Source organism: Pundamilia nyererei, unplaced genomic scaffold, assembly GCF_000239375.1.
Source record: "Pundamilia nyererei isolate P.nyererei 1_Seehausen unplaced genomic scaffold, PunNye1.0 scaffold00043, whole genome shotgun sequence".
Classification (NCBI taxonomy): Eukaryota; Metazoa; Chordata; class Actinopteri; order Cichliformes; family Cichlidae; genus Pundamilia; species Pundamilia nyererei.
The window spans coordinates 3726178-3752022 of record NW_005187444.1 but is presented as its reverse complement, the minus strand read 5'-3'; the positions used below and the strand labels follow the sequence as shown (position 1 = coordinate 3752022).

General features: G+C 38.6%; 3 protein-coding genes across 10 annotated transcripts in view; 1 reads left to right on the top strand and 2 right to left on the bottom strand.

Annotated features, from left to right (window-relative positions):
* cep290 (centrosomal protein 290) overlaps positions 1 to 13719 on the top strand; it is a 41254-nt gene extending 27535 nt beyond the window's left edge. For 3 of the 6 annotated variants that reach the window (XM_013910414.1, XM_013910413.1, XM_013910412.1), the window contains 17 exons: positions 161 to 374; positions 821 to 958; positions 4620 to 4841; positions 5311 to 5433; positions 5931 to 6073; positions 6239 to 6394; positions 7063 to 7186; positions 7658 to 8431; positions 8676 to 8810; positions 9624 to 9710; positions 9862 to 10026; positions 10133 to 10255; positions 10411 to 10580; positions 10904 to 11045; positions 12825 to 12898; positions 13002 to 13096; positions 13258 to 13719. In XM_013910414.1, the coding sequence (XP_013765868.1) occupies positions 161 to 374; positions 821 to 958; positions 4620 to 4841; positions 5311 to 5433; positions 5931 to 6073; positions 6239 to 6394; positions 7063 to 7186; positions 7658 to 8431; positions 8676 to 8810; positions 9624 to 9710; positions 9862 to 10026; positions 10133 to 10255; positions 10411 to 10580; positions 10904 to 11045; positions 12825 to 12898; positions 13002 to 13096; positions 13258 to 13502 (3130 nt within the window). In that variant the 3' untranslated portion in view covers positions 13503 to 13719. Of the gene's footprint in view, positions 1 to 160; positions 375 to 820; positions 959 to 4619; positions 4842 to 5310; positions 5434 to 5930; positions 6074 to 6238; positions 6395 to 7062; positions 7187 to 7657; positions 8432 to 8675; positions 8811 to 9623; positions 9711 to 9861; positions 10027 to 10132; positions 10256 to 10410; positions 10581 to 10903; positions 11046 to 12824; positions 12899 to 13001; positions 13143 to 13257 lie in introns of all 6 variants that reach the window. The other 3 variants (XM_013910417.1, XM_013910416.1, XM_013910415.1) reach the window with 2 other exon arrangements.
* Positions 13720 to 13757: 38 nt separating this feature from the next.
* On the bottom strand, positions 13758 to 20152 carry rlig1 (RNA 5'-phosphate and 3'-OH ligase 1). 2 transcript variants are annotated; one of them, XM_005731557.2, is made up of 7 exons: positions 19906 to 20152; positions 16351 to 16468; positions 16155 to 16250; positions 15723 to 15851; positions 15352 to 15549; positions 15016 to 15185; positions 13758 to 14851 (listed from the first exon to the last, which is right to left on the bottom strand). In XM_005731557.2, exons 1-7 carry the CDS (start codon positions 19993 to 19995, stop codon positions 14681 to 14683), a joined length of 972 nt encoding a protein of 323 aa, XP_005731614.1. In that variant the 5' UTR covers positions 19996 to 20152; the 3' UTR covers positions 13758 to 14680. The 2 variants fall into 2 exon arrangements, with proteins under 2 accessions (XP_005731614.1, XP_005731615.1); XM_005731558.2 differs by having other exon boundaries at positions 15723 to 15839; positions 19906 to 20148.
* Positions 20153 to 20361: 209 nt separating this feature from the next.
* Positions 20362 to 23576, bottom strand: lyve1b (lymphatic vessel endothelial hyaluronic receptor 1b). Of its 2 annotated transcripts, none has more exons than XM_005731555.1 (6): positions 23399 to 23576; positions 22718 to 22886; positions 22136 to 22275; positions 21501 to 21902; positions 21278 to 21356; positions 20362 to 21136 (listed from the first exon to the last, which is right to left on the bottom strand). In XM_005731555.1, exons 1-6 carry the CDS (start codon positions 23481 to 23483, stop codon positions 20926 to 20928), a joined length of 1086 nt encoding a protein of 361 aa, XP_005731612.1. In that variant the 5' UTR covers positions 23484 to 23576; the 3' UTR covers positions 20362 to 20925. The 2 variants fall into 2 exon arrangements, with proteins under 2 accessions (XP_005731612.1, XP_005731613.1); XM_005731556.1 differs by having other exon boundaries at positions 22718 to 22867; positions 23399 to 23575.
* Between the last annotated feature and the right edge of the window lie 2269 nt (positions 23577 to 25845).

Genomic DNA, 25845 nt, shown 5'->3' with positions numbered 1-25845 from the left:
TTTTTTTTTAAACTCATAACTAAATCCCTTTTAATGCCACAGACACATGTTGATCACATTTTTTTAAGTCATTATTCTCAAACTGAGGCAAAGTAATCCCAAAGGTATCCAAAGCTAACAGATTTCTTGTCTTAAAACTGATATGGGGGATTTGTTGCAGGTTGGAGGAATACCATGTCAGCCAGGTGAAAGCTCTGACTGCGGAGAATGAGGATCAGAGGAGCCAGATGGCCCAGATGGAGAAGGAGATGAATGATCTTCGAGCTGAACTGGAGGCCCAGAAGGAGGCTAATGTCCGCTCCCCCAGTAACACCATGAAAAATCTAATGGAACAACAGAAGGCACAGCTCACCCAGAAAGAGAAACAGCTAAAGGTTGTTGTTTTTTTTTCCCCCCAGTTTTTCTTTGAAAGTTGTGCACACATGTAAAGTGGTTGGCACTCAGTTTAGTTTCAGCGTACTGAGAAAATGCTTTCCACTCATAGTTGGTATTTTCCCTGCGTACCGTAATTCCTGCCTACTCCAAATTTGTGAAATAAATCTTGACTGTCTTCTCTCTGCACTGGCGGTGTGATGGAGTGGAAGCCTCACCTGAATATTTAGAGTTCACCCAGCATAATGTTTTTGTGACTAAATGATTTGGCTATCTGTTACGGCTGCAGAAAGTCTTTTAAATGATACATTTATAATTACACCACACACATTGTAAAGTCAGATGTTTTTGTTTGTGTCAATTTTGCAGTTTGCTTACCAAAATGATGTGTATGGTAGAGGGCAAATAATCTGTTAATGGATGATGATGTATTGCGTATGCTTTAAAGGCTCTTAGTAAGGTTCTGTTGAACCTGCGTGCGGAGATGACGTCTGCTGCAGAACAGCAAGTTATAGCAAGTGCTGCACAGAAAGAGGAAAGTCTGAATGTCCAGATGCTGATTGACAGACAAACCAAAGACCTTAAGGTAAGAGCCCACAGTCATCAGAATGTAATCATTTTTGTTTTGGTTTGTTTTCTGTTTTGTGTGGGGTGTCCGTGTGTTTGTGTATGTTGTATTTCATCAGCTGTTGAGCTAGTTATTCAACACCACAAAATATGATTTATTGTTGGTTCTATACTTGCCAAAAACCTGCTTCTAGTTTGTAATGTTTAAAATGTTGTTCTGAGAAGAGTTGGTACGCTGTTTAAAAGTGAAAAACAAAAACCCAGAATGCAGGGATATGTAATTTATTTCAACACCATATTAAAATGAAAATAGTACAAAGACCATAAATCAAGTACTACTAAGACTTTTTTATTGTTCCTAGAAAATTAAATGCTCACTTTGAATATGAGTCCAGAAAGTTACAAAAGGAAGAAGTTAAATTGGCCACAACAGATGGTAAAACAAACAATGAAATGAGCTTTCTGGAGATGTTGTTTGAGGCTGTGTTTCAGAAGTAAAAAAGGAAAGATTTTTTGTCAAGCATGGTAAATAATATTAGAAAAGTTTGAGAATCTGGAGAAATCTTAAGAAACTGGTTATTAAAAGAGTTTCTGCAATCTTCTGGCCTCTCAGGTGGAAACAAGAAACAATTAGAGAATGCAAACGTCTGCCAAGACAGCTCACTCTCTGGGCAGAATTTACTTTTGAGGGAATAATTTTTAAAAGTAAGTGTAGTAGTGTAGTATAGATCAGACAGGGCAGCATGACAGATGTTTACTTTGATTATTTAGAATCTCCATATATCGTTCTTATATGCCTTTATGTTGTCAATGCAGATAATGGAACCAAGAAACATAGTTTTAAATAGCTCTATATAACATTTTCAGTTTGACTTACAGATAATTTGGTTGACGTTGACAGAGAGGTCAAATGTGCCATATTTTAAATATTTTTATGATGCTTTTATTTATTGACAATACACACCACATTTGTAAGATTCAGGGTTTTTTTGTGTTATAAGGCTTTTTTGTCAATGTTTGACCAATAAATCATTAAGTTGACCTTGAACACTTTGGTGGGTGTAAGGCAAATTTTAATGGATTGTTAACATTACCCCACTCTACACCCCTACATAGCCATTGTGTTTACCAACAAACAGAATAACATGCTGCCATAACAATACTACCAAAAATATATCCTCCTAGATGGAAGTAATCACAGCATGGCTCATGAACACTTTTGAAAACCAGTGTTAATGATCAAAGTTTGTTTCTGCATCCGCAAATTAGACTCAAAGCAATACTATGCAAAGAAAGATATACTATATTACCAAAAGTATTCACTCACCCATCCAGATCATTGAATTTAGGTGTTCCAATCACTTTCACGGCCACAGGTGTATAACATGGCCTGGTAAAATGGTAAATGGCCTGTATTTGTATAGCGCTTTTCTAGTCCCTAAGGACCCCAAAGCGCTTTACACAACCTGTCATCCACCCATTCACGCACACATTCACACACTGGTGATGGCGAGCTACATTGTAGCCACAGCCACCCTGGGGCGCACTGACAGAGGCGAGGCTGCCGAACACTGGCGCCACCGGGCCCTCTGACCACCACCAGTAGGCAACGGGTGAAGTGTCTTGCCCAAGGACACAACGACCGAGACTGTTACTGACCAATAACATCAAGCATCTAGGCATGCAAACTTGTGGCCTTCAGATTAGCAAAGAGCAGCATGCACCTTCATGGAACTTGTTTCATCAGATGCAGCGATGTAACGCATGCTGCAACTGGACTCTAGAGCAGTGGAGACGTGTTATCTGGACTGATAAATCACATTTCTCCTTCTGGCAATCTGATGGACAATGATCATTTCTGTATTTTTTTATTTACCTTAACCAAAAATGTATTACTAGTTTATATTGGTGAAGAGAAAGAGTATCACTTTAATACTTTTAATATTCTAAAGGTTCATAAGATTAGATTAAAAAAAAGGAAAAGATATTTATAAATTATGTTTATAAACAACATCCTAGACTGCCTTCATGTTCTCTGAGCCTGAGCTCATTGAAGATGGACTGGGAAAGAGAGGAAACTGTCCCGTACTGTCACAGTTCTGGGTCAGTTTTTACCCAGCATTTTGAGTTTCTCATGTTTTGGTTTAATTTTGTTTTTTGTATTGACTCTTGTGCATTGTTGATTATTATTAGTATTCTATGTTTTAGTTTATGTTTGTTAGGGGATTAGTTCTTAGGTTCTGCGTCTAGTCTCCGTCTTTGTGTGGTGGTTTCTTGTTTCCTGTTTTATTGTGAAGGTTTGTCTCATGTCAGTGTGTCTAGTTTTGCTCCCCCTGTCTCGTTAGCCCTAATCTCTCCCAGCTGTGCTCCCCTTCTGTGTCTCATGCCCTCGATATCCCAGTGTGTATTTAAGCCCTGCGTTTTCCCTGCTCTGTGTCGGGTCATTGACGTCCACTTCCTCCCTGTGCTGTGTTTTAAATTCATTCATGTTCTTGGTTCTGTTCCTGTGTGTTATCTTGTTTTAGGTTCCAGTCTAGTGTCTAGTTTCGTGTTCACCATTTATTGGTCGTGTTTGAGTAATGTTTATTTCTCTGATGAGTCACCCCAGTGAATAAACTGCACTTTAAGTTAACTTCTTGGTTTTGAGTCCTGCGTTTGGGTCCTCTATCCTACCTGCATCACAGCACACTACGACTGCTCCGTGACATGTACCCTGACCAATCAAACGGATTCTGGAAATAATTGGATGCCAAGTATTCTGGCCATTTTAGGGAAACAAAGCCAAAGAGATTCTGTGTGTATTACAACAGCATCTCTTTCCGGTCTTTACTTTCCAGACCTGTAACCCATCACCAACATTTAGTATCGTATGAAACATTATCAAGCAAATATGGAAAAACAATTTGCTTTTAGAACTACAATAACCAGATACCAGACAGTGGAAACTATGTCCCTGCTCCAACCTTTTTTAAACATGTTGGTCTAAAAAAACCCCAAAAAAACTGTCAATTTCTTATATAATATTTGGTCCTGGTTGTATTTTTATATGGTATAGATTTGTAGATGATCTCAAAATCATTGCATTCTGATTTGATTGCATTTTTTATCATTCACTCAGTTTTAGGAGCCAGGCTTATACAGTCACAACCTGATGCTTTTGAATAGGAACTAACCAAAGATCAAATTGGTGAACAAGCTGCTTGCACTGGGCTTATTGCATAAACAGCATGTTTGACATCTGGCTAGCCTCAACCAACCCTTCCTCCCATCATTAGTTACCATTAACGTCCTCATGGGAGGCTCAGTGTGATTTATAAAGGTAGTAGATAGAAAAAAGTTATCATGATTTCGTTCAACTGATTAAGGGGGAAAAAATTTAGATGATCTAAACGTTATTCATAATTGTATTTGTTTAGGCAAATGCAGCCGTTTTTCCATACTGGTCGTTATTTACACTTAAAGAACATTGTGTGTGATTGACACAGTATTTGTGGTATTAAAGTAAACTTGACCCAGCACAACACTATGAAACCTTTATGTGTTTTAATTGATTTGAGGAAAAATGTTGCTCTATAGAACAAAACAAAATGCTGATTTTGGCCACAAAATCAAGAGAATGGAAATAATATCAAACTTTTTGAATCGGAAAAGATTTAAAATTTCTTTTTCTTTCCCCAAAGGTGCGAATGCAAGAACTCAGTGAAGAACTTCAAGCTGCAAAAGAGTCTGCCAAATCAGCCAGAGGCCGCGAGAGCTCCTTGAAAGAGGAAGTGGACAGGCTGAACCAAGACATCCAGAAAGCTCAGAAAACCCAAAGGCGTCTGCAAGCTGAGAAGGAGGCGCAAGAACAAGAAATCGAGGAACTCAAGCAGCAAATCAAAAGGCTCACCAGCGCTCTTCAAGTTAGTGCCTCCAGAAAGTGCGAAATCACAAACCACATCAGGTTGCTTTGAGCCGCTACTTGTTGTTGTTAGAATCTAAGCTATGTGTTACATTGAAACCTCATGCTGATGTGCGACCACATGCTTTCGTTTAGGCGTCATATTCAGACCTTGCAGGTGATAAAACACGAGATAAGAGACATCCAAACCCTGTCGTGCTTATCTGTGGCAAAAACTGAAGCATTCATCAAGAATGGAATCTCACATGTCACAAAGCTCGTATGTCAGAACTGATTTAATTCTTTAGATATTCTCGTGGATCAGTACCATGTAGGAGTTTTTTGTAAGTTAAGTTTCAGGTTTATCTCAGGACTTGGGCTATAATTTATATTAACCAAAACTCCCCACCGTGACCCTAACCTAAACAGAAACTTTTCCATCTCCATTTATGTACCTGTCTGAGAAAAGGTGCTTTCGTGTTTGTTTTTAGAGCCAACGAGAAGCAGATGGAAAGCGACCAACTATTGAGAATCTGCAGAAGAAGATCTGGAGACTGGAGTCTGACTTGGAGAAAAGAGCTGAAATAAAACATGTCAAAGACGATCACGGAAAGGTATGAACATCAATTCAGTCGGCATCAAATATTTTGGGCCCTGTTTTCAAGGTGGTGCAGTGACCGATGCCAAATAGTACAGCGATATTTTGCTCTTTTCCTGGCTATACACATCCTGAAAAAGAGGCACATATTAGAGAAGAGTCACTTGAAACTGAGTCAGTATAGTCGTTGTGGTTTTTCTTTCTTTTTTAGTGCAAAATAACATCAGTTTGCAACCAGCTCTGTTATTTTATCAATAAGCAGAACAAGATATTTGGAAGAAAGCATTTGTTTGTAAGGGTTGCACTGATCTCTGAAGGAACTTCGACCAAATCTGCTGCCCAAAGTTGCCGTTTGTCATTTGAAAACCTTCCCTTGCGAATGTGTTTAATCTCAGTGGCTCCCCGATGGCCTTTTGGGACACGACTGAAAAGGACTGTTGTTTTCTGCAGCCTTTTAATATATTATTAATATTAATATGGTGTACATGTAGTGATTTAATGCATGTTGGACAGACTAAAGAAGAAATTGTACGATGGGAGGAGGGCAAGAAATGGCAGGCCAAGATGGAGAAGGTCAAAAATTCACTGAAGGAGAAGGAACGAGAGAATGAATCCCTCTCAAAACAGCTCAGCACTCTTAAAGACCTCTATGCCAGGTTAGTTTGGACATCACACACAAACAGGCTTTGCTGACCTACTTCTCTTCGTGTTTTCTGTCTAAAACCCAGAGGCACTTGTGTGGATGTAGAAGACGTTAATGTGTCAGTGGAACTGTCACTTAATTCATTTTATTTGCTTCTTGTGTCTTTTTGCGTTTATAGGCTGGAACAAGAGAAGAGTGCACTGCAGAAAAAGCTGAAGGCTCGAGGGGTCACTGCTGATCAGGTGGTGGGCGTGCGATCCACTGAGATGGAGAAGGAGATGCAGGAGCTGAAGAAGAGGAATTCAGACCTGGAGACAGAGATTCTCACTATAAAGTATCTGTCAGGCTGTTCAAATGTCCTAACGTGTAGATTGCATTAATGCAGGCATGTTTATAGTTTTCTAGGCTTCGTCTTCGTCTCTTTCTCTTCTTGATGGAGAGGAGGCCGTTCTTGGAACATGATAACTTTACGAAACAATAAAAGAATCTGAATCACATACACAAAATTCAATATTATCTGTAGTGTGCTGTTAAATTACATATACACAAAAGAGGCAGTACACATGAACTAATTGGAGAATTAAAACTCACAATGAATTCTTTTAGTAATAAATACGCAGTAATAAACATAATAATATAATAAAACTAATTACAAACATACACTGTAAAGATTGACCAAAACACCAGTGGATTAGTTATGAAAAAACATGCTTACACTAATCAAATTCAGATTTCAAGACTATGCAGCTGGATGTCGTCAAGTTAACCACAAATACACTCTTTTAATTAAGAAATATCCAGGATTAATATGGCAAACCTAAATCAAGTTCATGTGTGCATGGATACATAAAGATGATGCCACTCGAGCACTGATGTCCTTGCTTTTGCCTGTACAACTATACGTTTCAGTGCTTGTAAACTGTTGGTAATTGTAGATTCTGTCTGATAGAGCAGCTTTACATAGTCCAAACCGAGGCTTTTGTTTTCTTACTCGATGTACAGACAGCAACAGGCTTTACCGCGTGACGGTGCCATTGAGGATATGATGCTGAGAAACCGCTTCCTGGAGGAGAGACTCCGTTCCTTAGAGAGCCAGGTTATCAAAGAATCTCCATCAAGACCTTCTGTAAGTATTTATTTGACTCTGAGATCAACAAATAAGATAATGTAAGAATTTCATCAAGCGAAAGGGCAGCTTCCAACTTTGGAATATGGAAATTTGTTGGTTTTACTCATTTTATGTCATTTTAAATTCATTATTCTTAACTTTGCGTTTGTTGGCCACACAGAACATGGGATTTAATGTTAAGGCCATTATTTTGTCAATTAATTTCTTTGGTCGCTATTCATAAGGGCATGGGTGTACAAGTAAACATCTGTTTATATGTTATTGTCATTGGCAGCTCTAATTGGAAGATTTTTTTACTCTTATTTATGAGTATGGACCTTAAGCAGAAGCCGAGGTTTGCCTGTTACTTTTCAGAAATAACATAATGAAAGGCGGTTTGTTAAAATTAATTTCATTTCTGCATTCACCCTTTTTTACGTCCAGTTTTCTTAATACACGTCTTTCATTTAACTGTGTTTGTCCACGAAGGGAAAAAGCATCTCTTCTCAGACTCTAAGAGAGATTCGTTCTGCTACTTTTGATGTGGACAATGGGTCATGTGAAGAGCATGTAGGTTCCTGTCCTGTCGAATCCTGCAGAAGCCTTCTTAGCACTGAAACTGCTGAAGATACCTTTGACCAACAGAGGGAGCCAAAGCAGCCTTGGGTGAACAGAGAAACCCAGACCAGCTGTGCAGAAGCAGATTATGTTCACAGTAAGCAAGCGCAACCAAGCTCTGAAGCTCCAGGCTATCTCGAACCAGATGTGACCAGAGAAGTAGATCTTAGAACTGATAATGCTGAAGATGATGAGAAACAAAGCGAAGGTGACAATTTAGAAGGCACAGAAGAAATTCATTGTGGCTCTAAAGTTCATACACCTGAAGACAAGGAAGAAGAACAGGCCACAAAGGCAAGTGAGCCTGATGAACTGTCAGGAAGACCGGGATCGGTTATATCACCTCCTCCAGCAGAGGCAGTTACAGATGATGAAATGAGTGAAGCGCCAAATAAAGAGGCTGTTGGCGACCAAGACTATCAAAATACAGATGATAATGATTATGATGTGGGAATCGCATCAGAGAAGTCACAGCAGGTGGACGAATGGGTTACACAGAAACATGAAACAACAAAGAATGCAACTGTGGAAAATCCATTACATGAAGATGAGGACCCCAGCTCTATTCATACCAAACACTTCATCAGGAACAAGATGGATCATGAAGTACAAAAACGTGAAGGCAAATCTGTGAGCTGTCGAAAGGTATCTGAAGGCTTCTGTAGTCACCCTGCTGGAGTGGTAATGCTGTGATAGCATTAGACATGGAAGAGCAAAGATTAGGCCATGGCTTGCTTTTTAGTGTGCAGTTGTTTCTTTCCCTCACACCGTCGATCATGGACTCGATGTTCCCAGTGGTTTCTGCACTCCCTTTGCAATATTTTGTTTCAGTTTAATTTGATGACCTTTATTTCCACCTGGCTCACTCTGTGCCCTTGCTGTCCTCTAGACTTCAGGACGAGGCACCAATACTCCATCAGAGAGAGAGCAGGACTGCCAAAAAGAAAACCTCAAGCTGGCCTCTGAGAACCTGGAGCTGCGCTTTCAGCTGGAGCAGACCAACAAAGACCTGCCGAGGCTCAAGGTAGACATTACCCAATTAGACTGAGGTAGCTGATCAGTTCAACACGAGCGCTATGGATATATGAAAACATACATACATCCATAATATATATATATTTTTTTTAATAAATGTTACAAGCTGCAGATCTGGGAGAGCCAGTTTGGCAGAAAGCTCTGACTGGAAACATTTCCTGTGTGAGAACTATAATTTTAAAATATAAAGAATGGTAAATGGCCTGTATTTATATAGCGCTTTACTAGTCCCTAAGGACCCCAAAGCGCTTTACATAACCAGTCATCCACCCATTCACACACACATTCACACACTGGTGATGGCAGCTACATTGTAGCCACAGCCACCCTGGGGCGCACTGACAGAGGCGAGGCTGCCGGACACTGGCGCCACCGGGCCCTCTGACCACCACCAGTAGGCAACGGGTGAAGTGTCTTGCCCAAGGACACAACGACCGAGACTGTCCGAGCCGGGGCTCGAACCGGCAACCTTCCGATTACAAGGCGAACTCCCAACTCTTGAGCCACGATCGCCCCGTGGAAGAAGACTATTGATGGCACCTGGAGAGTTTACCTCTTCATTAAACGCATTTGCCTTAATTGCTTTAATAATAGACCATTTACAAAAATACATAAAAAGTATGAAAGTTTGCTTTAATAAAAAGTGATTTCATCTGTAGCATCATTTTTTCTTTCAGCACCACATTAAGAGGTTTAAAAGAATGGAGCAAATCTATTGAATTAATACTTTGATTTGGAAACACTGGAAGTAGTTTTTTGGGGTTTTTTTGCCAAAGGTATTTTGGTTTTTTGCTCCCTACAGAATCAAGTTGCGGACCTTAAGGAGATATGCAACGCACTGAAAAAGGAAAAGACAGAGGCAGAAAAAAAGCTGGCTCATATACGTGGAGTATGTTTTTTTTCTTTGCCTACACGATCTTTAAAACAACTGAAAATAAATCTGTACATAGGAATTAAAACAGAATCACCTTGAAACACAGTTTACAAAAAAATGAACTAGTTCTGATCTAATACATGATTTGTTCTGTGATCCTCATCAGGGTGGTCACAGTGGTAAAACGGTGCCTGAGCTCGAGAAGACGATTGGATTGATGAAGAAGGTGGTGGAGAGGGTGCAGCGGGAAAATGAAGCACTGAAGAAATCCAGCGCCACTGTGAATCAAGACAAAGTCACTGCCCTGGAGAAAGAAAATATTAAGCTAAAGGTTGCCAACGCCTGTCTCACCTTACACATCACAAACGTTATTTTGGGAAGGTTTATTTAGCATCTCTGTTCCGTGACTGCAGCTTACAGTAAGCGCTGTTTTCCAGGCCGACTTTGAAACACTGAAGCGTGAGGCTGAAACTGAGCTGAATTCCAAACTTGAATCCAAAACCAAAGGACTGGAGAAAATAGTGATTGAAAATGAACGTCTTCGAAAGGAGATTAAAAGGGTAACGTCTTCTATGACTTATTATAAGTTCGTTTTAATGAAGTTGGGTCGGGGCAGAATTAATTATTCCAAAAAAAAAAAAAACCACAATCAAAAAAGTCTAAATGCTTGTTTTTGTCTCCTGGCTATGCTTGAAAATGTGTGTCACTGTAAAAGGAAATGGAGGCTGCAGAGAGGCTGAGAGTGACCAAGATGACACTAGAAGTGACAAATGAGAAGCTTGAGGCAGAGCTGGAAGACATCAAGCAAAGACTGAGGGAAGCTCTGTCCAGGCCCATTACAGAGGGGGTGGACACTAAGACCATGAAGTCATCTGTGGTAACCAGGTCAACAAAACCAATAGTCTTTCAGAAAAGGGCACTTAAAAGTAATTTGTAAGCTTTAGGGTTGTGCAGCAGGTTAAATCAGCAGCGTGTGACTTAAATGCACAATCATTATCATGCCCATGGGATTCAAACTCTGGTATGCTGCGAAATAGACTGTCGCTAACAGGCTTAGTCAACATTATGCAAACTCTTTGGTAATAAAGGCTGCTCATTTACGTCAGTCTCATGCTCAAGCTTTAATAAGACAATATTAACAAACAGCATGTTTATTTACTTTGGACACAATGTGAGATCTGATGGTCATTTGACTTCTTTTTGTGCAGGATGTTTGAGAACAAGATGAAGGAGCTGGAGAAGGAACTCTCCCAAAAGAACATCCGATTGTCTGAACTCAAACAACAGCTGAAAGAGATGACAGAGCGGGAGGAGAGAGCTCAGATAACAATACGACAACTCGAGGATCAGGTGGCAAAAACTTTAAAATGTGTTCCTGTTATTTAAGATAGTGCTGAATCTAGAAGTCATGACAATCTTTGGTAAGCAGATACTGACCAAAAATGTCCATTTTTCAAACTTCTTGTTATTACCCAGGCTGTTTTTAATCCAGCATCTTATCCCTCTACTGCATGACTTTTTAATTTTTGGGGAGCTTTAGGGTCCCTACTAATATATCAATCATAAAATTTGACACCTTGCCCCCCCCAAACAGATATTGGTTTGTTGCTTCAAGGCAACACTGTGCGACAAGGGTAGTAAAACGCCAAGTTATTCTATAATAAGATGCATTAGTACAACAAGGATGAACAAATAAATAAACAACAAATAAACAATGTAAACATTTCACAGAACAATAAAACACCAAAATACATCCAACATTTGACCCTAACCCCATGCACGCACGTGCGCACACACACGTTGTTTCTCCATCACTTTTGGGGACCTTAAATTAACTTACATTAATTTCCTGGAGACTTATCCTGACCCTACCCATCACAAGTCCCTGCCTGAACTTTACCCTAACCCTGACTCAAGTCTTCACCCTAAAATATAATGATTTACCTTGCAATTTGTCCCCATAAAGTAGGCGAGACCTCACAATGTGAGTGTGCAAACAAATTTGTGTCCCCACAACAATAAATAATACACGACCACACACACTAACCACACACAGACACAGTTACTTTACCAACTGACCCCTGAGCTCCTAAGTGTCCCTCAAACCTCATTCAGGCATCCACTCTACTTCACTGTCACTCCCTGAAAGCTCACTGTCCTCACTTTCTGAGGACAGAAAGTGCACATTCCCTTGGTTTCCTTCCATAAAAGTATTTACATCCATGTCCTGTAATTATGAGTAGATTGTGAAGTAAAAAACATTGACTATGATCATATAAATGCACACAAACACATCTCTACACACATATGCAAATGCATTATATTGCCTGAAAAAAATTGGGCTAACTGCGCAGTGTTGCCTTGAGGCAATGAATGAAAATTAACAGTTTTACAGTATAAATGAAATTTAAAAAGTAGAACAATCAAATATGCTTCTTCACATATTCATGCATATACAAGTATTTTTAATATACATGTATTTCACTATAAACATGTAAAATAGTGATCTTTATCTTGCCTCCTAATGAGATGTCTCATGTAGTGCACCTTGCAGAAAGCCCCCCCCCCCAAATGAAAGTCACACCACCTTCAACTCATTTTATTGGAAAGAGATGTGCCTGGTAGCATTATTTGAAGGGCCAGTGTAAAGGATGAAAATGTGGTTTGTTGCCTCAGGGCAACGCTATGCAGTAGAGGGTTAAGTTAATTTGGACAGCAAATTTTTTATTTTTTTTGTAGTTTTAGTTATATTTTGACAAAAGCATCATTTAGTTTTAATAAATTCTTTTAGTTTTATTCGACTTCATGTCATAAGATTATAGTACATGAAATCTAAAGTTGATTCAGTGAAATAAAATATAAAGTGTAAAAGTTTGTGTTTTTAGAGTTGCTCAACAGTTCATAACACGTCTTATTTTCCTTGACATCAAATGCAAAATGAGTTGACATTTTCTGTGGACATTTTGTCGTGTTTTCAAGAGAAGCTTTAGTTTTTAGTAGTTATCGTTCTTTTTTCTGTGGAAAAAAGAGATGACAAAATCTATGATGTAACACGGTTATGTCTGTGACAAAATGTTTTGTCTTTTTAGGTGCTGTATTTGATTGATACTATCAGTTTGTCATTCTTAGGCTGACGTGTTAAAAACCTTTCCTGCTGTTGGAAAAGGTGATGCAGGAAGCAGCAAGGCCTTCCAGGAAATCCGGTACGTTAAACTTCGCATGAAAATTTTTTTTTTTTCCCTTTGTCTGAAACATTCAACTTTACATTTTGCTTTTGACTAAACTCTACATGTCATGTATGTGAAGACTGGCCAGCACTCAGCTGGGAAAAGAGAATGAAGAAATGAAACGAAGGATGCAAGAATACAGTGAACGATACGGCGAGACGACATCTAAACTAGGCGAGTCTTCCAGCTACACTGTTTTGTCAGCGTGAATCTGAGGGAGGTTGGGACTTTTTTTTTTTTATATATATGTGCCGTCTTAACAAACACCTTGATAGGTATGAGGTACAGTACTGTCTAAGGAAGAATCATGATGGTTTCTCTTCTTGTGTCCATAGATTATGGGAAACTCAAAAAACTTCTGCAGGCAGCTGAAACTGAAAAAACCAAACTTCAAGCTGAGGTCACGAAGCTGAAAAAAGAACTGGAGAACTTTGACCCAGCATTTTTTGATGAAATCGAAGACCTGAAATATAACTACAACTTAGAGGTGAAGAAGAATGTTCTGTTGGAGGAGCAGCTGAAAAAAGTGTGTCAACAATTTGGGGTAAAGGCAGAAGTGCCCAGTATGTCTATCACTTAATGTGTGGTATGTAAGTCATGCTTTTACAGTCACATTCCTTGGAAATTTTGAGGAAGGAGTTTCCTTTTAACAATGAAATGACACAATATTTTTGTGTTAATATGTGAATACTAACTTATTGGTGTGAGAATGTAAATTTGTACGTAACATGAAAGTTTTTTTCTGTGTACTGTAAGTCACTTTTGTATTCTGTCAAATAAAAAATTGTTGAATAAAATGTTAATATTTATTCATTCATTCTTCACTTAGCAACAGATGAGTTTTGGGATACAGTATATATAAAGTGGTCATTTTTAAAGGGAACCCCAGCTATTAAGACATGTTTGCGCTAAAATATGCACTGTGCTTTCAATAACATGTGGTATTAAAATACGCCAAATGTTTTCCTTTTAAGCACATTTTATATAAAACCGATTTACCAGTAGGCCGCCATTGTTATTTACTTCTCAATGTACTCTGGGTAGTGACGTCACACGGTTGCACCGCATCGAGTTCAGTTAGCAGCGCACTGGAACTGGCTTCAGTTCAACGTTTCCAGTTTGAACCAGAACAATCCGAGAGAGAGAGAATGAAAATAGTCAACCAGCACTTATTTTAGATGAAGATGAAAACAATCTGTCACACGAGGACGCGAGAGTGAGGGAAAACTACTGGTGTCTGTGCGGCTACTGAGAGCGTTTGTTGTAAAGAGCTCAGTTTTATGGCAGCAGCTATCCATGGCATCGCATAACCGCGTGATAAAAACATTAATAGAATTCTAATTTTTATTATACAGTGAAATTACGATTGGCACAGGCAAGCAGTGCCTGGGGTTCCCTTTAATAACTTAACTTGCTAAAAAAAAAAAAAAAGCCAAGTTGGTCAGTTATTTTTACATTAAAGCAGTACACATCTCTGCAAAAACCATCTTAAGTTTTGATTCACTCCACCGTTTCTTTTGGGTGCCAAACGTTAAACTTTGGCAGTCAGTTTTCTCCTTATTTCTTCCACTAACAGCTCACTCACTGTAAGCTACTCTTAAGACTTTCATGAATTCAAAAAGCAGCAGTTCTTAACTGGTTTCTGTGGAATAAATTTATCTATATGAGTATAGGATTGTAAATCACTCGCATGGAATTACAGATGAAATATCAAGGATCTATCAGCGAAGCGGCAGATCCTCACAAGACCGCATGGACTTATAGCTCAAAGTGAATGTCCTGAAGCCGGCTGAAGCAGTGTCCATTTAGTGCTACAAACGATGTAAACAACTCCGTGCTGCCATAAGCGTCAACACGGATGGCCGTCGGCTTGTTACCAAGGCAAGTGTTCGCTTCTGGCCACTTCAGTCCCAGGTGATGACGATGGACCTAACAACACACACAGAAGAGCTTGGTGCCTGATTTCACACTATTTAGAACACTGAAGCATGACAGCATTGCTCCCTGTAAACTGCTTATGGCAGCTCAATCTTTTAATACAGATACTTAAATCTATTTTATGTACTGAATAATATATATATATATTATCCCACCTTGATGAGAGTGCCGTCACTGCAGTGCCAGACTATGCCCTCAACTCGACCGTCTGGATTCTCATGAAACCAGGAGCACAGCTGCTGGAAGTCCACAGGTGGTGGGTTTCTGATTGGGACACTCCCATGTGTAACCAGGCAGTGGACAGGCTGTTTTTTGCTGCCCAGCCCTGTTTGTATAATATTAATGAACCTTGGTTTACTTCAGTTTTTCTTTTAAATCAATCACCCAATGAAGTTAATTAATCTTAATCATTTATTAACATAACATAATTAATTCCTAATTCCTAACCACAGCTTATATATTTAAAAAAAAATGAATGTAGTTTCTATTACCATAGGGGTTCCCATTGACATTGGTTCCAATAAGCTCCAGTGTTTGTTCCTGGAGCTCAGCTAATGGGACTGATGTGATTTCTAACATGTCTTCGTTGTCACGTCGAGGCCTGAGAACAAGAGCAAGCCCAACGTTGTAATCCACCACAGAGGAGTGCCAGCAGTACTGCTTGTTGTCTCTCTCCACTGGAACCCAGCCTACATATTTATAACAACAAAGAAAAGTACTCGTCATGCTGATGGTTTCCATGTGAAGGACGATACTTGATGCTTATCATCACTTTGACACTTACCTCCATTTTTCTACATAAACTCTTTTACATAGACATAGGTGAATTCACTGCACACAAACTAAAATGAGAACTAAGAACCTGGAATATGTCCATGTTCATCGGGCACTGGACGGCCGCTGTGATGTTTGACTCCATGAGCTGGGATCCATGTTTCTGGCACCGGTTTAAAATCTTCCTCTATGTTCCACGTGAAACCTGAAAGAAAGCCTGGAAAAATAAAACCCTTCCCCACTGCTAAATGTGTTATGTATTAACATTTTCCAGGCCTTTTCTTTTTTGGTCCACACTCAATATTATCACAATTAGCCCCATAGGTTTCTGGTAATTATGCTTGTGTATACCAATACAGTGGATTTTTAAGTAATACTGTTATTAAACCCTTTGAATTGAGGCTCAGAATCTGCTTCAGTCACTAAAAACCCACTGTGGTGATGTGTAGAAGCAATATTACCAAAAAGAAAACGTGTTCAAAAATCTTGGGGGAAACTGTTTTTGACAAAGTTAATCTACCTTTACAACTTTTGTGAGAATGTTGGTACTTTTTAAACCTCTTCTCTGTTTGTTTGTTTGGTCTTCTGTCAAGTCGAGCCCACAGGTAAGGCTGCCCTAAAGAAAACAGATCAATTCCACTTAGAAAACTACAAAGTAGTAGCAGTTTGTAGATGCTGACTAGGAAATGATCAGTGTTATTCTGAGATCTTCTCACCTTTATAAACTGTAACATAGCAACAGGTGCCATCAAGTTTTTCAGTGGCAAGCGCACTATGTATGTTAGCCTGCAGAGCAACAGGGTTCACATTTTCTGTGGCAACAACCTGAAATTGCTAAAGAGAAGCAAAACCATGTTTGATCAGTGCAAGATATAAATGAAAGTGACTATACCCAACATTAGTAACGGTACCATGAATGCATAAATCAGTTATCTACATATTATATAGCATCAAACAGAAGCCCCACATTATAAACCACCACTTTTCAATTATAAGTTTGGGCTTGATTAAAGAACCAACAACAGTGCTGACACTGAATCAGCTGCACAATTCATCTAATGCAATTTGAGAATAATTTCATGACTGCAAAGTTTTAGCAACCAGAGAATCAATTACATGAAATATAAGTGAATCCCATGAAAAGCGATTCTCTTAAAGTATATCTCCTATATATCTATTAACAGGTGCTGATTCAAACAAATGACGTTTCAGTTTCTGGCTATTTTCAAAAAACACACATGACTACAAGACTACATTTATCACAACATAAAAACATAACATTAAGGAGATACAAATGAGGTGCCAGTGATATGAGGCCCATGATCATCAGTATAAAGTGTCATCATTATGCCAAGATTAAAGCGTTCTCTACAGCTCTAGATGGATGGATGAAGTATATCAGTTTGGAAAATGATTCAAAAACACTTATTTGAAATCTATCACTCCACTGAAAGCAAAATTATCTTCAAGTGGTGTAGAGTTTGAACGAATGCCAATGTGCTCACGGCACATATGACATGAATTAGCTGGTTGCTCCAGCTAATTCAGAGAAAACCTGTGCAAAGGAAACAGGCCTCCAAGAGCCACAAATTTTAATCCCAGGCTCTGCAGGGAACTCTTGCACCTGGTGGTTTTAAGGCACATGCATTTAAAAATCAGAGAGGGGAAAATTTTTTAAAAACATTACAGTTTGCCAGTTAGCCTTATATCAAGTGGATATGGCATGTTGAGGCTTGGGTGTGAAATTTATGGTTTTCCGGGGTTTTATCGTTAACTCGGTTATCCTGGGTCTTTTCCCGTGTTGTAGTTGTGTGTCTTATTTTGAAAGAAAGCGTTACCATAGTGACCAGAGAGCATTAAGGGGCAGAGAGGAGGATGTTACTCTCAATGTTGTTGCCGTATTTCACGAGGACGCTGCTAATAAAGTTACACAATTACACAATGAATTTGCGTTTATTATTATAATTACAAAATATCATTGTTTTTGTCTTGGTTGTTTCATTTTATTTTGCTGTGTTTATCTGAGACACCTTAAAGGCCGGTCCATGAAAATATTGTCTGACATTAAACCGGTCCGTGGAGCAAAAAAGGTTGAGGACCGGCGTGAGTAACGGGCAGAACAATTACAATCTCTTCCACTAGAGAGCAGTACAGCTACCTGCTCTAATTAAATAGGTTGCCAACTGCCGGGAAAGCAGAAGATGATGAAGAAGAAATTAAAAAGTCATGCTGTGAGACGACGCAGCACATCATAGCAATAGATAAATATTTGAAAAGAAAAAGTAGTCAATCTGACCCAGATGAAGGCCCTAGCATGAGTAGTGGTTCTGCTGTACCTGGTGCACAGGAAAAATGATCAATATGCTTTTTGTGACATTTTTGTTTGGTGGTGTGCCATGTGATTTTTCTAATGTGAAATATGTGCCGTAGCTCCAAAAGGATGGTAAACACAGCCATAAAGTAATATGGTGGTAATTATATTTCTGTTCCATCAATAGGGTAACCATTCTGTACAAATCAAGTCATTTCTATGTTGTTTGGGCCTTGGACAGGCTGGAGACCTATGGATGGATGTTGTTTGATGTATCGCTGTGGAGAAAAATCTGGGGGGCCAGCTGGCATCCTAAAAGACACTAACAACACTTTTTCATCTTCTGCCTCAATTTCAAGCATCCTCCTCTGCCACATAAACCCTCTGCATGGCCTTCTTCACTCTGGCCGTCCCCTTTTCTTCCCTGGCTCCATCCTTCTCTCTGTCTTCGAACATGCCTTCCAACTTTCCTCTTTGGCCAGCAGCAGCACAACTTCCATCCACACCCTGTTGGCCAACAGCACCGTAGGCGGTCGTTCTTAACCCAGGCCTCAACTGATCTGCTATGGAAATCTCATTCTTGATGATTCACATGGTTGATTTACACCAGATGCCCTTCCTGACACAACCCTCCCCATTTCTGCTGGGTTGAAAACGGCACTAGCACTACATCGGCTTGTGGCCCCCCTGTGGTAGGGTTCTAAAAGAAAAACTAAACAACCGCTAAAAAATGAATAAAGAAAATGATAGTATTAAGTTACTGATTATCTAGGGAAATGACTGAAATAATTCTTTGCAACGATTTAACTTAAGGGTAAACAGCTAATGTGTGAAAACAGACTTTTCCTGTTATATGTAGTTCTATCCTGACACCTGCAGATCTCTCCTTTGAGCTGTGTACATTAACATCAGATAGTAATGCCTCTACAAGATCCCTCAGAGCTCAGTGAGTGAATAGTAACAGTGTCTAAAGTCTTTCGGTAATGAGCATCAGTAATTAATATCAATTCTCAGAAACAACTTTATTCATTGATTTTTTTCCTGTAGGGTTTTAATGTTCTACAAGTCTCACTGACTACAATCCTGAAACAGGCCATCTATTTGCACTTCCTTATATCAAACTTGCAGTTAGGTTTAGCCTACATTTGAATTATGTAAAGATGCTCTCAGTCTTACACGTTATGAAACATTAATTTAATGTCAGGTTTTTCCATGCCCTTAACGATAGAGCTGAAATGTCCATAAGTCTTTTAACTGGCACGTTCTTTCTCTCTTCTTCTGCTTTCAAGTAGCCCGGCCAAAATTTTCTTCATTCCAGAGTTTGTTTGTTTGTTTTTTCCAGACTTGCAGTGACTAAGCCTGCAAGAGTGGTCTGCATATGTCTGTGTGTTACCTGACAAAGAAGATTTTGGTGCTTTGGTAAAGCTTGAGTAAGTAGGAAAAACCCTTCATTCAGCCATGCAGGTATTTGCTCTACTCTATTCATCACACAGCACTGGCTCTACTCGACTCACTGTTAAAAACTGGAAAGTTGGCACAGCAAATAACTGTTTGATGCCAGATTGCACCACATTTACAATAAATAAATAAATAAATAAATCAGACAGAAATTTCTCTGCTGTTGAAACCAGCTGCACAACTATTTGTCACGACGACCATGTGTCAGTTAATTTGTTCAACCTGTTGTCTACATTATGCAAATCAGTGTGGTCCTCTGCCGAGGAAGACCTGAGGTGTGTCCTCGTGCTACAGGCGAAAGGACAACAGTTAGCCACCTCCCCCTGCTCTGGCTCAGACATTTACTCTGCTTACATTTCATTTCCAGTAAAAGATAATAAAAAAAAAGACACGACTAAGAACTTGTTCACGACGGGTGCTTCTCCGTGCTAACAACTGTAGCAGCAAGAGATACCCATAATAAACCTACTGCGCCTGATAATGTGTCTGCAGATGCATTCACCTGACAGTCGCGTTTTCTGGACTGTTCTTCCATCACGTCTGTCAGAAACACACACGGTATCTTCTGCTGTACGGAACCCAGGCGTCTCATTTCGTGTGCTTTCTACCAAAGCTGTAACTTAACGTTTACAAACATGGATGAGCAAAGCAAAAAAAAAAAATCAACAACGGTTTGGCTCTGGAGTTGTCGTCTTCTTCGCTGGTTTTATGTCGGTGAGTAAATACCGAAACGACTCATTACCGCCGCCATGTTGCTGCGTTGGTAACAACATGTACCCATGTGTATTTGGAAGTATATATTTTTTGCTATTTTACGTGAAATAAATACAAATAAATGTACTTTTACTCGATTGGCAGAGAAGATTTGGTAAGTTTTTCATACTCGTCTCTGCTGCACAATCCACACATGCATTTCTTTGGAATTTAAATGGTGCCCTTTAAGAGGAAATAAACAGGCTTTGCGGCAGTATTTATTGCCAAGATGCAAAGTTACAAAGAAATATTTGCCCAAACACAAATTACCTGACTTTTTGTGCTAAATCTAGATATGCATATGTCTATGTGTGTGTATATGTGTGTGTGGGGGTAGAAGACACTTGTAAATAACATTAACACAATTTATTTTCATAATAAAAGTAATAATAGTATTACTTTGAAAGCTTGTTTGTTAGTATCGGTTGTCTGTAATACAGAAATACAGGTCACACTATTATTATTGTATATTTTCAATATTATTTTACAATATGGTCTGTGTCAGTTACATATTTGTATTGTTTTTTCTCCACCACTAGGAGCGAAGCATATGTTGGCTTCCACCTTCATTCATGTGTATATGACAGCAAGTCTAAACATAGTGCCAGAGTCAGTTGTCTGTAGCCAGAAGAGTCCTGCATCAGGCTGTATAAAGGATTTTTATGAGTACAACAATCAACCGAAGAGTTTATGACGTAAATGATCTTCTAATCTTGTTTTTATCAGACAACACAGCTGTGTCTACAAAAACTTGCACAAAATGGTCATATTATTCTGAAGAGTTTGCTTTGATGTCTGATCTCACACACAGAGTGATATCACTGGAGTACTTGTGGTCTGATTCTTCTTCATCGTCATCATCATCATCTCCTTGCGGTCCATACTGGCCGAGTTGGTTCATATCATTATCAGTAAAATTCCACATCTCTGTCTCGATGTTATCCATATGCTGCCAGTGAGACAAGCACCTGAAAACATTCCTTTTCCAAAAAGACAGAGAAAAGTGTTTTTAATAAAAGACAACATACGTGGAGGATTACACCACATTATTGCAAACAAAGAAACAAAAGTTGTTCCTTAAGTGCTTTAAGCCGTGCAGGTCATCTGAAAACATTACTCACACTTGAAAGTACCACATAGCGCTTGCTGCAGTCAGGAGCAGAAGAATGATGCCAAGAACAATAACTGTTACATGTAAAGCTGATAAAGAAAAACAACAACAAAAGAAAACAAGTAAATAAGTTAATTTGATTAAAATCATTTATCCAAATGTTTGGGTTTCTTTTTGCTGAAATGATGTTAGCAAAATCAAACAATGAAAAAAGAAGATATTGCAGAACATACCTCCTAGAGATGGTTTTGTGGGGCTCTCAGTCTGTGGCAGCACCGACTCAGAGGAAGGTGGGAAATTGAAGGCATGAGTGGAAGCAGAAAAGGTAAAAGTGGTACCAGGGGGGTTCAGAGTGGTAATCGGAGGCAAGGAAACAGGAATATGGGTTGAGAACGTTTTAAAAGAAGGGGTGGCAGAGGAAGAAATCCTTGCTGACCGCGATGTCTTGACAAGCACATCAGAAGCTGAAGTTGAGGGTGTGGGCTGAAGTGTCGGCTGAGATTTTCCTGTTATTGACTTTTTTGTTGAGGACATGGACTTTGTTGTTGATGTGACCAAATGTGTGGTTTGAGTTGTCAGTGGAGTTGGAGATGTGGGGGATTGTGAGCTGGCTGTTGTCTCCAAATCTGTTAATGCTGAGAAAATCAATGGTTCAGTTCTATTTAAGTGATCAGATGCTGTAATTACAGGCAGTAATTAGGCACAACATGAAAACCACTTGCGGGTCGCACTCACACTGATCATGTCATTACATTGTTATGTGCCACTCAGACACTTTGGTCTTGGCATTAGACATTTGACATCTGTGATGGATGAATTGACGTTTATGGCGTATATTAGTCTCATAAACTAAGAAAATAAGTAATACCGGATGCATTGAAGCAGAAGACGCCAAACTTTTTATCTGCTGATGCTTTCCATGACACTACCCCGATATTGCCCTGGCCACAGTTTTGTTTAGGGGAAATTCGTGGGATGACGGCAATCTGTTCAGCTATCCAGCCATATCTGTTAAAATAGTAACAGTAATATAGTAATGGTTTTTATCCACATATTAAACAACAATCATTATGGTTAAAATTAGGTCAGTCTGTCCAATTAGTTTTGAGCCACAGAAAATCAGGGATTGTGTGTAATTTATAAACAGGGAATGCAAATGTTAAACTCCTTGATTTAAATAATCTTTGGTTTAATTTAAAGTGTGATGGTGTAAGAAGGCAAAATTACCCCCAAAAAAAGTGCCACTAACCAAAAATATATGGACCCAAGTGCTTATGCAATACATCGATCTTGTGTATTTGGGAAAGTTAGTTGTGTTTTCTAAAATATTTTTATGTTATTACTGGAAACGCATTCGAGTTAGTCGCCTGTTTTTGTGCATGATTTATTAATATGAAAAATGCATATGGGTCAACATGTATTAAACCCTAGTTAAATGCTTTCTGCTTACTTGCACGTTTCCAGTCCATGTGTGACTGCTTTTGATATCTGATATTCCGTCGCCATGGTGACATTTAGTGAAAGACAGGCATCTCTGGCAGCTGTGAAGTTCAAGGTGTAGTAGGTTCCTTCTTCAATAAGCAGGAAGACTCCAGTGGCTCTGTAACTCTCAGAAATTACTAACAAAAAAATTTTAAAGCGAATTTTCTTTGTAAATAAATTACATTGAAAAGATGGATGGATGTAAAAGAAGAACTGACTGTCCTGTGAAAAGCCTTATGATCAGTTACTTATGATGTAAAGTATACATATCAATATACAGGTAACCACAGTGTGTACATCTACTTTACAAAGAAATAAACCATAATATGAGCGCGCACACACACACACACACACACACACACACACACACACACACACTCCGTGTGCGACAAAGAATACTCAGAAAAACATTTAAAAAATCCTTTTTTTAATCCTTTGCTAATATATTAAAGTTTAATATCACAGAAGGAGCCAAACATCTTCGTCTTCTTAACAATAAAATCTGATGGCAGTCTTAAAAGACATTTCAAAAACACGAGTTAAACTTCTTAACAACTATGAAATTTTAGAATTTGAAACGCTAGACTTGTGGGATATCCCAGGATTAAATCTAAAAGTGAATGAAGAAATAAACATACAAAAACCTTACCTCTATTTAAAGTGGATTCGCAGGTTTGTAAAAACAGGGCAAACATCACAGGTAATACTGATGGCAAACAACAAAGTCTTGCCATGTCTTGTATGACAAAGTATACCCAACGTGGATGACGGTGGAGGATCAAATAAACTGAAGCAGAGGGAGAAGCCCAAGAACAAATGTGACAGGGAAGAGAAGAGGAAACAGGAAAAACAAGGTCAAATCTGCTTTATGGCCTGTTAGGAGATAGGACACGCATCCTCATGAGAAAGACCTTCACAGTAACTCTCTAAACGTTATTGTTTGGGTGATCAAATTGCAGATGCATGACATATATGACATTTAAAGCACTAATCTTGTACTAGTGATAACATATTAATGATTTCCAAAGCAGAGATATAGGAATATGGGTTTCATAAAAGAATCAAATAAAAGGATGTAATAATCTAAACTGTCAACTGGGTGAAGAGTTTATTCATTTTAAAAAAATCAAACTTTACAAGTGGATATGGTTAAAGAAGCCTTCTTAAATGTTGTTTTGTACTATTTGTATGAGTTTGAGCTTTTCTGCTTCGTAAGCATCTCTGATGAAGGTATTTTTGCACTCCATAAGCTGTAGGAAAAGGAATTTCCTCCCAACTTTTCCTCTGCTGTCCTCACTCTTGCTGTCTGCTATTGGAACCAATTTTATACGTATAACCAAGTTTCCTCTGTGTTTATATTATGTTTCAAATCATCACATTCACGGCACCTATCAAAGATCAAAAAAGGGAAAAAAAATCACGACTCATGGCACATAATCTTTGAACTACTTGTATATTTAAGTCTGTCTTTCACAGTAATGGTGCAAATGTATTTACAATTGTTTAAACTGCTGTGTGCTTGTTTACTTTTTAATTGTTTTAAGTCCTACATCGATTATGCATTGATCAATCATTTGTTTGATCTTTTCATTTCATAAAGCGACTCAACATGTAGCACTATATCAGCCCCAGCCCCTTTCCATTAACAGAGCTTACAAAATACATACATAATGTTGATATTATACAATTTTTTCAAAATAAAATTATCAATCAATGGACTAAAAAGTGCTGTATACAAAAATATAGTGTTGTATATTTTAAAAAGTATAGAAAAAATAAACCAGTTTTAATCTATTCATACAGCACCAACCCACGACAACAGTTAACACAGGGCTTTTATATTATAGAGACAAACTGCAGGAGTCCCTTTATGAGGACTGTATATATACTTGCAAACACTGAGACGAAAAAGATGCTTAAAAAAATGTTCAACTTCAGGAAGGGTGCACAGCTGGAAAGCAAAGCGACAAAAAACATGTGTAGAAGCACATGTTATTTATGATTTGTGACCAGTAAGTTTTTTCCCTGGTGGTTAATGCATAGTAACATAAACAAGAGAGCTTCATGGTATTCTGCAAGGTAATTTATATAGTATATTCCACATGGACAAAAAAAATACATAACAGAATTTTGGGATCAAATCATTTGGGATAATAAAAATAAGAAGTGGCACACTAAATGCTTAAGCCTGGAGCATCATGTGAAACGCCTCACTGCAGTTTAGTTTCTATCTTAGTAAATACCAAAAAACCCCAAGAAAAACATTCACACAGGTTTTTATCATGAACACTTGAATAATGCACTTTCATGATTAGATGAGAACATCTAATCATGAAAGTAAAGTTGAATGATTTTCAGTGAAAGGACTCATGAATATTTTTGCATTAATTTTTTTATGATTAAAGTTCAGTTCAATTCCATTTTATTTATAGAGCGTCAAATCACAACAACAGTCACCTCAAGGAACTTTATATTGTAAGGTAGACCCAACAAAACCCGGCAATCAAAGTGTGGCATTTTCAGTTAAGTATTAAGTATTGAGTATTAAGGTTATTTATTAATTACGTATTGATTGCATATGGATTATCAACTTAGCTGACGCATTTAACTTTTTGCACTATTAAAGCTAGCCTTTCAATAAAAATGATGCATGCTTTCTCATGTAATCTCTAATCATGTGATCAGACCTGGCATTTGGTACCCTGAACACATCATAATCACGAGTTAAAGGCATGTTAGAATGACGAGTACTTTCCCCTGTTGTGTTAAAACTTGCAGTATCACCACTTTCATTCTACTGCAGGAAGCAAAACAGTCCAGTGTGTCCTACTGCAATGACTCAGTGACTGTTGTGTAAATAATGGTGCTTCCTGCCTTCTTCAGGCTGAAGCAGTAATGACTGAGGAAAGCGATAGACTGCTGGTCCACTGATAGGCCCAGGAAAGATGTTAAGTGGTCACACTTCCTCGGTTGGGTGTGTCTATCTTCTTCTACAGACTGTCGGAAAATCACAAACCAGTAAAAAAAAAAAAAAGTGTGAAAACATGAAAATGAAATCTGACATCACAAGAATAGGTCTCAGTGACCTTTCAAGTA